The sequence below is a fragment of the Scyliorhinus canicula genome, chromosome 1 (genome assembly GCF_902713615.1).
Source record: "Scyliorhinus canicula chromosome 1, sScyCan1.1, whole genome shotgun sequence".
NCBI classification, from domain to species: domain Eukaryota; kingdom Metazoa; phylum Chordata; class Chondrichthyes; order Carcharhiniformes; family Scyliorhinidae; genus Scyliorhinus; species Scyliorhinus canicula.
The window spans coordinates 95514018-95526991 of NC_052146.1; the positions used below are offsets into that span (position 1 = coordinate 95514018).

General features: G+C 51.3%; 1 protein-coding gene across 3 annotated transcripts in view; it reads left to right on the top strand.

The window, feature by feature from the left end:
- The window catches only part of LOC119965251 (sodium/potassium-transporting ATPase subunit beta-1-interacting protein 1-like), an 840540-nt gene that overhangs the window by 733916 nt on the left and 93650 nt on the right, over positions 1-12974 (top strand). For all 3 annotated transcript variants that reach the window (XM_038795744.1, XM_038795754.1, XM_038795764.1), the window contains one exon: positions 5154-5351. In XM_038795744.1, coding sequence (XP_038651672.1) covers positions 5154-5351 — 198 coding nt within the window. The remainder of the gene's footprint in view (positions 1-5153; positions 5352-12974) is intronic.

Genomic DNA, 12974 nt, shown 5'->3' on the forward strand with positions numbered 1-12974 from the left:
CTGTGCTAAACCAGCCCCTGATTATAAGCTCCTCCGTTAAAAGGAGCGGGGAACCCTAAACCATGGATAACATCGGTCAGTTTGTTTACCGACATGGATTAGAGACTGGCTGGGATCTTTTGTGCCATGTAAATAATATGTGGTGGAGATGCCGGCGTTGGACTGGGGTGAGCACAGTAAGAAGTCTTACAACACCAAGTTAAAGTCCAACATGTTTGTTTCAAACACTAGCTTTCGGAGCACTGCTCCTTCCTCAGATGAAGGAGCAGTGATCCAAAAGCTAGTGTTTGAAACAAACATGTTGGACTTTAACCTGGTGTTGTAAGACTTCTTACTATGTAAATAATAGTTTCCCTCAGGGCAGGGAAGTTGATGGTGGCTCTGGATCTGATTAACAAGGTCTTTGAGGAATTTTGTGAGAGGTTGTACAGGTCAGAGCCACCTGGGGGAGACCGGGAGATGCAGGAATTTCTAGATGGGTTGGAGTACTCGAGGTTAGGGGAGGGGAATAGGGCTACATTGGAAGGAGCGATAGTGGAGCAGGAGATAAACGATGCGATTGGGAAGATGCAGTTGGGGAAGGTGGCAGGGCCGGATAGGTTTCCAGTGGAATATTAGAAAAAATTCAAGGATAAGCTGGCACCCCTGATGGTGGGGATGTTTGAAAAGGCGACAGGGAAGGGGGTCTTGCGCAAACGTTGGGGCAGGCATGATTTCCCTGTTGCCAAAAAAATATAAGGACCCGACGGAGTGCAGGTCGTATAGGCCCATATCAATTTTAAACGTGGATGCCAAGATATTGGCGAAGATGCGAGCAGGTAGGCAAGAGGAGTAGCTCCCGAAGGTGATAGGTGAGGATCAGACGGGGTTTGTGAGAGGGAGGCAGTTCTTTTCAAACATTAGAAGGGTATTGAACGAGGTTATGGCACCGGCAGAGGGGAAGGAAACAGAGGTGGTTGTGGCATTGGACGCTGAGAAGGCGTTTGACCGGATAGAATGGGGGTACTTGATGGTAGTTCTGGAGCGGTTTGGGATTGGACCAAGATTTGTGAACTGGGTAAAGCTACTGTATAAAGAGCCGAAGGCGAGTGTCTGCACAAACAACATCAGCTCGAGATACTTTTCTCTCCACCATGGGACTAGGCAGGGATGTCCTATGTGCCCCCTGCTGTTTGCACTCGTGATTGAGCCATTGGCCATCACATTAGGAAGTTTGGGGGTATGGAAAGGAATAATGCGGGGGGAGGAATAGAGCATAGGGTGTCCTTATATGCCGATGACTTGGTTTATACGTGTCGGAACCGAGTGTGTCGACAGGGGGAATATTAGAGCTGCTTCGAGTGTTTGGGTCTTTCTCGGGTTACAAACTAAATCTAGACAAGAGTGAATATTTTGTGGTGTCTCGGCCAGGGGTGGGGGCAGAAGTGGGGGGGGGGCTGCCATTCCGTAGGGCAGGGACTCACTTTAGGTACCTGGGGATGCAGGTTGCCCGGGAGTGGGGGGGGGGGGGGGGGGGGGGGGGGGCTGCCATTCCATAGGGCAGGGACTCACTTTAGGTACCTGGGGATGCAGGTTGCCCGGGAGTGGGGGAGGCTCCACAGGTACAACATTTCTAGTTTGGTGGGGAGAGTGAAAGCCGATCTGGCAAGGTGGGATGGTCTCCCTCTGTCACTGGCGGGTCGGGTACAGGCGGTTAAAATGAACATGTTGCATCGATTTCTGTTTATTTTCCAATGCCTACCGATTTCCTGCCAAAGGCTTTTTTCAGGGAGATTGAGGGAAGGATTACTTTGTTCATATGGGGAGGGAAGGTGGCCAGAGTGAGAAAGGTGCTACTACAGAGGGGAAGGCAGGCAGGCGGTTTGGGTCTTCCGAACCTGATGTATTACTACTGGGTAGCGAATGTGGAGAAGGTGCGGAGCTGGTTCAGAGGGGTTGATTCCCAATGGGTCAGAATGGAGGAGAGTCTGTGCAGGGGGTCGGGATTGAAAGCACTAGCAACAGCGCAGCTCCCAATAGCCCTGGGGAAGTACTCAAGGAGTCCGGTAATAATAGCTTCATTGAGAATTTGGAGGCAGTTTTGCCAACACTTCGGGTTGGGGGCAGGGTCAAGGGAAATGCCGATTCGGCGGAACCACAGATTTGAGCCAAGGAGGTGGGATGGAAATTTTCGGAAATGGGAGAGAAGGGGATTAAGACACTAAACGATTTGTTTCTTAGGGGTCGGTTTGCAGGATTGAAGGAGCTCAAAGTGAAGTATGGGCTGGAGTAGGGTGAAATGTTTACATACATGCAGGTTCGAGATTTTGCCAGAAAGGAGATACAGAACTTCCTGGTGGAGCCGGCCTCCACATTGCTGGAGGAGATGCTAACGACAGGGGGACTGGAGAAGGGGGTAGTGTCAGCGGTTTATGGGGCTATTTTGGAAGAGGATAAGGTACCACTGGAAGGGATCAAAGGGAAGTGGGAGGAAGAGCTGGTAGAGGATATGGAGGAGGGGGTCTGGTGTGAGGTGCTCCGGAGAGTGAACGCCTCCACCTCATGCATGAGGTTGGGGCTGATACAGCTGAAGGTGGTATACAGAGCACACCTCACGAGGGCGAGGATGAGCCAATTCTTTGAAGGAGTAGAAGATGTGTGTGAGCGTTGCGGGGGGAGGGGGGGGGGTGGGGGGGGGGGGGGGGGGCAGGCGCTAATCACATTCATATGCTTTGGTCCAGTCCAAAGCTAGAGGAGTACTGGAAGGGGGTTTTTAGGATAATTTCTAAAGTGGTGCACGTGAAACTGGACCCGGGTCCCCGGGAGGCCATATTCAGGGTGTCAGAACAGCCAGTGTTGGAAACGGGTGCGGAGACAGATGTTGAGATGTTGTAGCCTTCGCCTCGTTGATCGCCCGAAGGCGGATCCTGATGGGTTGGAGAGCAGCCTTTCCATCCTGTGCCCGGCTTGGGGGGGGGGGGGGGGGGGGGGGGGGGGGGGGGACCTGTTGGAATTCTTGATTCTTGAGAAGGTTAAGTTTGAAATGAGGGGAAGGATGGAGGGGTTCTACAATTCATGGGCATTATTCATTAAACACTTTCAAGAATTGGATAACTTCGAACATTAGTTGCGGTGGGTGGGTTGGGGGGAGAGTTTTAATGATGACTATGGGTGATTCCTGATTCCTTTTTTGTCATTTTTTTATGTGAACATGCGGGCTAATGATTGGGGTTTGGTGGGATGGGATTGTTGTTATTGATATGGGGATTGACATATTTGTTACTGCTTATTGTTTATTGTTGGTGGGTGTAAATATGGGAGAAAATGTGAAAAAGGAGAATAAAAATATATTTTAAAAAAATAATAATAGTTATCCCATAGCGAGCCCGTTTAGCCGTATGTTTCCAGGCGCTTGCAATGCTATCGAATAGCATTCAGGTTAGATGGAGGGCTTCAGTGGGGAACGCACAGCTGAAGCCAACATAGCCCCTTACTCTGCGCTGAGGAGCTCTGCTCGCTGGAACACAGTGTAGCGCGAGATCTCTGGAGCCCCGGATGCAACCTCCGACATTCCTAAGCCCGAGCTCCCTATGAAGGGGTCCCCAGGCCCCCCCCCCCTTCCTCAGCTCTCCCCCAACACCTATGCAGAGCACCCCACCACAATCACTGCCACATGAAAAATGCCAGCCTGGCACCTTGGCAATGCCCTGCCTGCTGGCAGTGTCACCTGGGCAGTGCCAGATTTTCACCCAGTTGGCATTGCCATGGTGTCAGGCTAGCAGTATCAGAGTGCAACCCTGCCCAAAGGGCATGCACATTGGAGCATCCAATCTCCTGGGAGACTCCCACGAGTGCCATTCTGCTTGGTTCCCATTTAGAATTTAGAACAGTACAGCACAGAACAGGCCCTTCGGCCCTCGATGTTGTGCCGAGCAATGATCACCCTACTTAAACCCACGTAACCCGTATACCCGTAACCCAACAATCCCCCCATTAACCTTACACTACGGGCAATTTATCATGGCCAATCCACCTAACCCGCACATCTTTGGACTGTGGGAGGAAACCGGAGCACCCGGAGGAAACCCACGCACACACAGGGAGGACGTGCAGACTCCACACAGACAGTGACCCAGCTGGGAATTGAACCTGGGACCCTGGAGCTGTGAAGCATTGATGCTAACCACCATGCTACCGTGAGGCCCCGATTTGTGGAGACGAGTACTGAACAGCACTTACCAGAACATTCCAAGGTGAAGGGGATGGATCCCAATGCCTCTGGCGCCTGGGGAAACACCATATTACAGTGAGACTAGCAGTCTCGCTCTAATATGCAAATTTGCCAAAAAATGATCCCACTCACAATGGGCGGGATTTATATCGCGACGTCTCCCAAGATCGGGTGTTGCAACTCAGGTAGATCCCGGGAACAGGGTCTTCCAGCTTCTATCGGCCACTAGGGACATGAACCAATCATTTCCATTCTGGCCTGGACATGCGGTATCATCATATGCAATCTTTTTATTAAGCTACTGTCATAAAACAATAACTTGGGTGGCACGGTGGTGCAGTGGTTAGCACTGCTGCCTCACGGCACCAAGGGCCCGGGTTCAATCCCGGCCCTGGGTCACTATCTGTGTGGAGTTTGCACATTCTCCTTATGACTGCATGGGTCTCACCTCCACAGCCCAAAGATGTGCAGGGTAGCTGGATTGGCCACTCTAAATTGTCCCTTAACTGGAAAAAAAGAATTGGGCACTTTAAAGTCATAAAACAAAAATAAAACAACAACAGCAGTAGCCCCAGGGATCTCTAGAGCTCGCTACACCAACAGGGGGCACACACATACTGCCTATGGTAGGACAAGCATTGGATGCATTGAGATAATAATCCATTTCAAATAAATTAAGTTACTATATTTTTTAGAATAAAGAAAAGATTGTTGAGTACTCTCACACTGAGGTCTGAGATTGCAAGGATTGCTTCCTTGACAAAAACAATTTATTGTTTCTTGCAGTTGGCACATCCTGAGGTGAAATCCTTCCAATCACTTTAGTATGAATGAATAGGAATAATCAAATTTTTTTCAATTTTTGATGGGATTTATTTTATGACGCTTAATGTTTCCCCAGATATTTTGCTGGCTAATTAACTGGGTTGTTTTTTATTTGTAGGACAGAGACTTTGTCATGACCTTCAACACATCACTGCATCGCTCATGGTGGATGCAGAATGGACCAGGCTGTGTGGCAACCCAAGTGACTTCTGCTGACCAGGCTCCTGAAGACCATCATGTTATCACAGTGACCGGGTGCCTGCTTGACTACCAGTACATTGAAGTTACCAGCAGTTCCTTACAGATCCTCCTTGCAGTTAAGTATTAATCTTAGCTTCCCTTCACAAAGTAATATGTTGCCAAGTATGGAACACATTAAATCTTAGCTTTTGAGAAGCTTGTGGGAAGGGCTAAGGACCCTAGCATGGAGACTAGTGTGGTGGTATGGATATGAGCACTGCCATTGGTGCAGAGCACTGGCTTCCCATTGGCTCTGGCTGGTCATGTGCCTCTCGTCCGATTGGTTGGGACTAGTCATGTGACTGCTCTCCAATTGGTCGAGAGGCAAGTAGGCCCCGCTTCCGAGGCGGGATATAAGTACCCAGAGTTCCCGGTGGTCGGTCATTCTCTGTAGTCGACCACCGGGCTAACAACTCGCTGATTAAAGCCACAGTTTGGATCCTAAATGTGTCTTGAGTCGAATTGATGGTACATCAACTAGCATGGTTGAGAAAAATGGGAGAGGTGATGTGGTAAATAGGGATCAATGATTAGGGTGGGGCCAAGAGTGAGATGTGACCATCTGTAGTTTTATGTGATTCAAGGTAACATGAGAGTTGTAATGGACAGTGCAGAAGACCAATCTAGACTAGTAAGAGCAGAATTGTATCGTTATTAGGGTCATGAAGAAGCAATATAAAGGATCTGTGTTTAAATCTCACCCTGGAAAATTTGAAGATGAATTCAATAAATATTCAATAATTCAAAAACATTCAATACATGGGATGATTTGAAAAATGGACCATAAAAATTGCAAAATTGTCATTTAAAAAATGCAACTTATTCACTAATACCCATTGGAGAAGGGATTTGAAATCTCTCCTATATTGGCTCGCATCCAGCCCCACACTAATAGGTCAACTCTTAATGCCCTCTACTTGTCCTAACAAGTCCTTTTGTGACATGAGCAATTGCGAATAAAGAAGCTGGCTCCCTTCGCAAAGTGCCTCCCCAACCCTAAGCACAAATTGAAGTAGTGACTAACATTGAGCTGCCAATCAGACGCTGGTCATCAATAATTGTAATGGAAGTTTGGGCGCAAACCAAAATAATATTTTGCTTGTTTGACATGGTAGGTTCTGTACTGACATGAAACATTATTTCGACATTCAAATTCAAGAGATGGGTCATTTCAAAAAGTTAGCAAAGGTTGAAGCTTAGCAATATTTATAATTTATATAAAACCTGTTTCTCTACACAAACACATAAAAGTACCATTTATAATTTGAATAGTGGCATGTTCTCAATGGATGAAATCTGACTAGATTTCCAACTATCCTTTTTCGCAGTTTTACATGGCTTTGTGTAATTTTAATCCAATGCACCTTAGAAATGAAGATTGCTTATTGGGTAAATGTAAAGTCTGGCATGGCACAAACTGAATAAACCAGAAATATCTATGGGCCAGGGACTGGATCTTCTTTTGCACCTTCTGAATCTTGCTGTTGGGCTCAAATGTGGACCAGAGGCTGGCACTGTGTGGAAAACAGTCACTCATTGTGATTTTTCCCCAGGGCAGCCATTATGACCAAAGAGTGGGGCTTGCTAACTGTTTAAGGACAATGTATGGGGGCGGGTGAGTTGGGAAGCTCTTGGAGCTGGCAGGCCAAGCAGAGAGCTTCCAGCTTGAAATAAGCAGCGGGCTGCCATTCCAGGTAAGTGAAGGAGAGGGCACCATGCAGATGCAACGTTTACTTAAATGCAAAAAGATGTTTGTCGGCATCCCACCCATTGTGGCGGATGGTGCAGCCCCTCAACAGGGCATTCTGCAACTGCTGCTGCACCAAGGTAGCCATGGAAGGCCTCTGGATCTGCCTGGAGTCTCGCTGCTCACCCCCCGGCCCCTGACCACTGGGCAGATCGCCTCTAGGCTGTTAAACACTCCCCCACCTGAGGGAACCTGGAGGTTGACAGGAAAATCCCAATTGGCCTCCTTCAATTAGCCTTAAGTAGCCATTAACTAGTTTAATTGGTTGCATTCTGCAGGCAGACAAATAGGCCTATTGGCACCCCCATCTCGCCACAGGGATAAGGCAGGGGTGGGGAGGCAGGATGAAGGTGGGGGAGAACAAGGGTGCAGACCAGCAAAGTAATTTTATAACCTGTGTGCCCGGCCCTGGTGGATGCTCAAAGTCCAGCCCCAAAACTTTCATCTGAATGGAAATAAAAATTGAATCAAGTGTACAGCAGGCAGCTGGCTCTTTACTCTCTGTATTATACCATGGAAGAGTGTGAGGTGTGCATAAAGGAGAAGGATTGACCTTAAGCTGGCCTGTGTTATCCTCATTGTGGAACAGCCTCACTGAAGAACACTGGTAAGTAGGAGTGATGAATGGGCAATCAGGTTAGGCCTCATAGAACTTGCTGGTGCCTGTGTGTGGAGTGCTTTGACAGCAGGTGTTAGTGCCCACAGGTGAAAACAGAGAGGAAAGGAAAGTAGGAAAAATACACAAGCCAACAAAATAGCTAATATGATAGTTTACTCATTACATAAAGACTCACTGGAAGGAAGCAAGGATTTGAGATGGGACTGCAGCAAGATAGAACTGTAGCAAAATGAAGAAATTGTTCCCACTCGCAGAATGTTGGAGAACCAGAAGACATGGATTTAAGTGAATGACAAAAGAAGGAACCATGGCGATATGACAAAAGCATTTTTACTGAGTGAGTGGTTAGGACCTGGGAGACGCTGCCTGAGAGGGTGGTGGAGGCAAATACCATAGTGACTTTCAAAAAGGAATTAGGTAAGCACCTGAAGTGAGGACATTTGCAGGAGTCAGGAGATTAAGACTTCAGACTATATATTTTTTATAGAATATATAGGTATCATTATGGCTATTTCTAAAATGGAACAACGGCTTTTAAAATGGCTGAATCTATGCTGTCTCTGACCCTTGAACAAAGGAGCTACCGTGGTCGTATTATTGAAACTTGCACCTCGTTATCTCTGAAGAGACATGAATGATCCTCGACGGGCTACAGAGACCGAATTCAAAGAGAACTACAAAACTATACATGGCCTTTATTTATTTTTTTAAATATAATTTTTATTGGAATTTTTTACAGAAAATATAAAACATAACGACAAACAATGAAATGCAACAAAATAACCCATAATAACTGTAACACCCCAGACCGTATCGACGCATGTATCACTCCCCCCCCCCCACCCCAATGAACAACAAAAGAACTTAAAAATAAATTAAAATAAATAAACAAAATTAGTCATTGTCCATTTTCCCTCCCTTCCCCCTTTTCCCTCCCCCTTCCCCCCTTTTCCTCCCCTTCCCCCCTTCCCCCCCTTCCCTCCCCTTCCCCCCCCTTTTCTCTCCCCTTCCCCCTTTCCCTCCCCCTTCCCCCCTTTTCCCTCTTTTCCTCCCCCTTTCCCCGTCCCCCTTCCCCCCTTTTCCCTCCCTCCCCCCTTTTCCCTCCCCTTCCCCCTTTTCCCCCTTTTCCCTCCCCCCTTCCCCCCCTTTCCCTCCCCCTCCCCCCCCCTTTTCCCCTCCCCCTTCCCCCCTTTTCTCCCTCCCCCTTCCCCCCCCTCCCCCCCTTTTCCCTCCCCTCCCCCTTTTCCCTCCCCTTCCCCCCTTTTCCCTCCCCCTTCCCCCCTTTTCCCTCCCCCTTCCCCCCTTTTCCCTCCCCCTTCCCCCCTTTTCCCTCCCCCTTCCCCCCCTCCCCCCCCGGGTTGCTGCTGCTACTGTCCCTGTACCCTATCGTTGAGCCAGAAAGTCGAGAAAAGGTTGCCACCACCTAAAGAACCCTTGTACCGACCCTCTCAGGGCGAATGTGACCTTCTCTAGCTTAATGAAACCCGCCATGTCATTGATCCAGGTCTCCACGCTTGGGGGCCTCGCATCCTTCCATTGTAGCAAGATCCTTCGCCGGGCTACTAGGGACGCAAAGGCCAGCACACCGGCCTCTTTCGCCTCCTGCACTCCCGGCTCCACCTCAACCCCAAAAATCGCGAGTCCCCATCCTGGCTTGACCCTGGATCCCACCACCCTCGACACCGTCCTCGCCACCCCCTTCCAGAACTCCTCCAGTGCCGGGCTTGCCCAGAACATATGGGCATGGTTCGCTGGACTCCCCGAGCACCTGACACACCTGTCTTCACCCCCAAAGAACCTACTCATCCTCGTCCCAGTCATGTGGGCCCGGTGCAGCACCTTGAATTGAATGAGGCTAAGCCGCGCACACGAGGAGGAAGAATTAACCCTCTCCAGAGCATCAGCCCATGTCCCGTCTTCGATCTGTTCCCCCAGTTCCCCCTCCCACTTACCTTTCAGCTCCTCTACTGACGCCTCCTCCACCTCCTGCATAACCTTGTAGATATCAGATATCTTCCCCTCTCCGACCCAGACCCCCGAAAGCACCCTGTCGCTCACCCCCCTCGCAGGAAGCGAAGGGAATCCCTCCACCTGCCGCCTAGCAAATGCCTTTACCTGCAGATACCTGAACATGTTCCCCGGGGGGAGCCCAAATTTATCCTCCAACTCCCCCAGGCTCGCAAACCTCCCATCAATAAACAGGTCCCTCAGCTGTCTGATGCCCGCTCTGTGCCAACCCTGAAATCCCCCATCAATGTTCCCTGGGACGAACCTTAATGGTTCCCCCTTAACGGAGCCTCCATCGAGCCCCCCACTTCTCCCCTATGTCGCCTCCACTGCCCCCAAATCTTGAGGGTAGCCGCCACCACCGGACTCGTGATATACCTCGTAGGAGGGAGCGGCCACGGCGCCGTTACCAGGGCCTCCAGGCTTGTATCTCCACAGGACGCCCTCTCCATCCGTTTCCATGCTGCCCCCTCCCCCTCCATTACCCACTTGCGCACCATTGACACATTGGCCGCCCAATAATACCCCGAGAGATTGGGTAACGCCAGCCCCCCCCCCCCATCTCTACCCCGCTCCAAGAAGACCCTCTTCACCCTCGGGGTCCCATGCGCCCAAACAAAGCTCATGATGCTGCTAGTCACCCTTCTAAAAAAGGCCCTTGGGATAAAGATGGGCAAACACTGAAAAATGAACAAGAACCTCGGGAGAACCGTCATTTTGACGGACTGCACTCTACCTGCCAACGATAGCGGTACCATGTCCCACCTTTTAAATTCCTCCTCCATCTGCTCCACCAGCCTGGTAAAATTAAGCTTATGGAGAGTCCCCCAACTCCTGGCCACCTGCACCCGCAGGTATCTGAAACTCTTCACTGCCCTCTTAAACGGGAGCCTCCCAATTCCCTCCTCCTGATCACCCGGGAGTACTACAAATACCTCACTCTTGCCTAAATTTAACTTATAGCCCGAGAAGCCCCCAAATTCCGCTAACAGCTCCATCACCCCCGGAATTCCCCCTTCTGGATCTGCCACATATAACAGCAGGTCGTCCGCATACAGCGATACACGATGTTCCTCCCCACCCCGCACCAGACCCTTCCATCTCCCTGACTCCCTCAACGCCATAGCCAAAGGTTCAATTGCCAGTGCAAAGAGCAAGGGGGACAGGGGGCACCCCTGCCTGGTCCCACGGTAGAGCCTAAAGTACTCCGATCTCCTTCCATTGGTAACTACACTTGCCATCGGAGCCGCGTAGAGCAGCCTCACCCATTTGATGAATCCCTCCCCGAATCCGAACCGCTCCAGCACCTCCCACAGGTACCCCCACTCAACTCTATCAAACGCTTTCTCCGCATCCAGCGCCACCACTATCTCCGCCTCCCCCTCCACTGCCGGCATCATAATAACATTTAGCAGTCTCCGCACATTCACGTTGAGCTGCCGTCCCTTGACAAATCCTGTCTGATCCTCGTGTATCACCCCTGGCACACAGTCCTCTATCCTGGTGGCCAGGATCTTCGCCAGCAACTTAGCGTCAACATTGAGGAGCGAGATAGGCCTGTATGATCCACACTGCAAGGGGTCCTTATCCCGCTTCAGGATCAGAGAGATCAGTGCACACCCCCCCCCCCCCCCCCCCCCCTCCCATGCCTCATTGAAGGCTCGCACCAACAGGGGGCCCACCAGATCCCCATACTTTTTATAAAATTCCACCGGGAACCCGTCCGGCCCCGGCGCCTTACCTGACTGCATTTGTCCAATCCCCCTGACTAGCTCCTCCAACTCTATCGGCGCCCCCAGCCCCTCTACCAGCTCCTCTTGAACCCTTGGGAAACGTAGCCTGTTCATGAAGCTCTCCATCCCCCCTCTCCCCATCGGAGGTTCTGACCGGTACAGTTCCTCGTAGAAGTCCCTAAAGACCCCATTTACTTCTGTCCCCTTCTGCACTACATTCCCACCCCTATCCGTCACTCCACCAATTTCCCTAGCCGCATCTCGCCTGCGGAGCTGATGCGCCAACATCCTGCTCGCCTTCTCCCCATACTCATATACCACGCCCTGCGACCTCCTCCACTGTGTCTCCGCCTTTCTGGTGGTCAACAAGTCAAATTTGGCCTGTAAACTACGCCGTTCCCCCAGCAACCCCTCCTCCGGTGCCTCCGCATATCTCCTGTCCACATCCAGGAGCTCCCTCACCAGTCTCTCCCTCTCCTTCCTCTCCCTCCTTTCCCTATGGGCCCGGATGGAGATCAGCTCCCCCCGGATCACTGCTTTCAGAGCCTCCCAGACCATCCCCACCCGGACCTCCCCCGTGTCGTTCGTATCCAGATACCCCTCAATACTTCCCCGGACCCTCCTACACACCTCCTCATCAGCCAGCATCCCCACATCCAGGCGCCAGAGCGGGCGCTGGTCCCGCGCCTCCCCCATCTCCAGATCGACCCAGTGCGGAGCATGGTCTGAGATTGCTATGGCCGAATACTCGGCATCCTGCACCTTCGGGATCAATCCCCTGCTCAGGACGAAAAAATCTATTCGGGAATAAACCCTATGAACATGGGAGAAAAAGGAATACTCCCGCGCTCTCGGCCTCCCAAACCTCCAGGGATCCACCCCTCCCATCTGGTTCATAAACCCCCTCAGCACTTTGGCCGCCGCCGGTCTCCTACCCGTCCTCCGGGGACTCGAAGTAATGGTGCCGGTCCTTATATGTCACCCACAGACGTGCAGGCTGCAGCATTCCAAATCTGACCTGCTTGGCATGCAGCACCGCCTTCGTCCGGTTGAACCCGGCCAGCCGCTTTGCCACCTCCCCACCCCAGTCCTGGTAGATTCGCACCACAGAATTCTCCCACTTGCTGCTCCTCTCTTTCTTGGCCCAGCGCAGCACACACTCCCGGTCACTGAATCGGTGGAACCGCACCAGCACCGCCCGCGGGGGTTCATTTGCCTTAGCCCTCCTGGCCAGCACTCTGTGAACTCCCTCAAGCTCCAGGGGCAAATGGAAGGACCCCGCTCCCATCAACGAGCTCAACATCGTGGTCACATACGCCGGGAGATCCGACCCCCTCCAGCCCCTCCGCCAGGCCCAGGATCCTCAAATTCTTTCGCCTCGTGCGAACGTCCAGCTCCTCCAAGCGGTCTTGCCACTTTTTGTGAAGTGCCTCGTGCAACTCCACTTTCCCCACGAGGACCACAGCCTCCTCCTCCCGCTCAGCGGCCTGCTGCTGCAACTCCCGAATGGACACCTCCTGGGCCGCCTGGGTCCCAAGCAGCTTGTTTGTAGTTGCATTCAGGGAGTCCAGCAACTCAGCCTTCAGCTCCGCA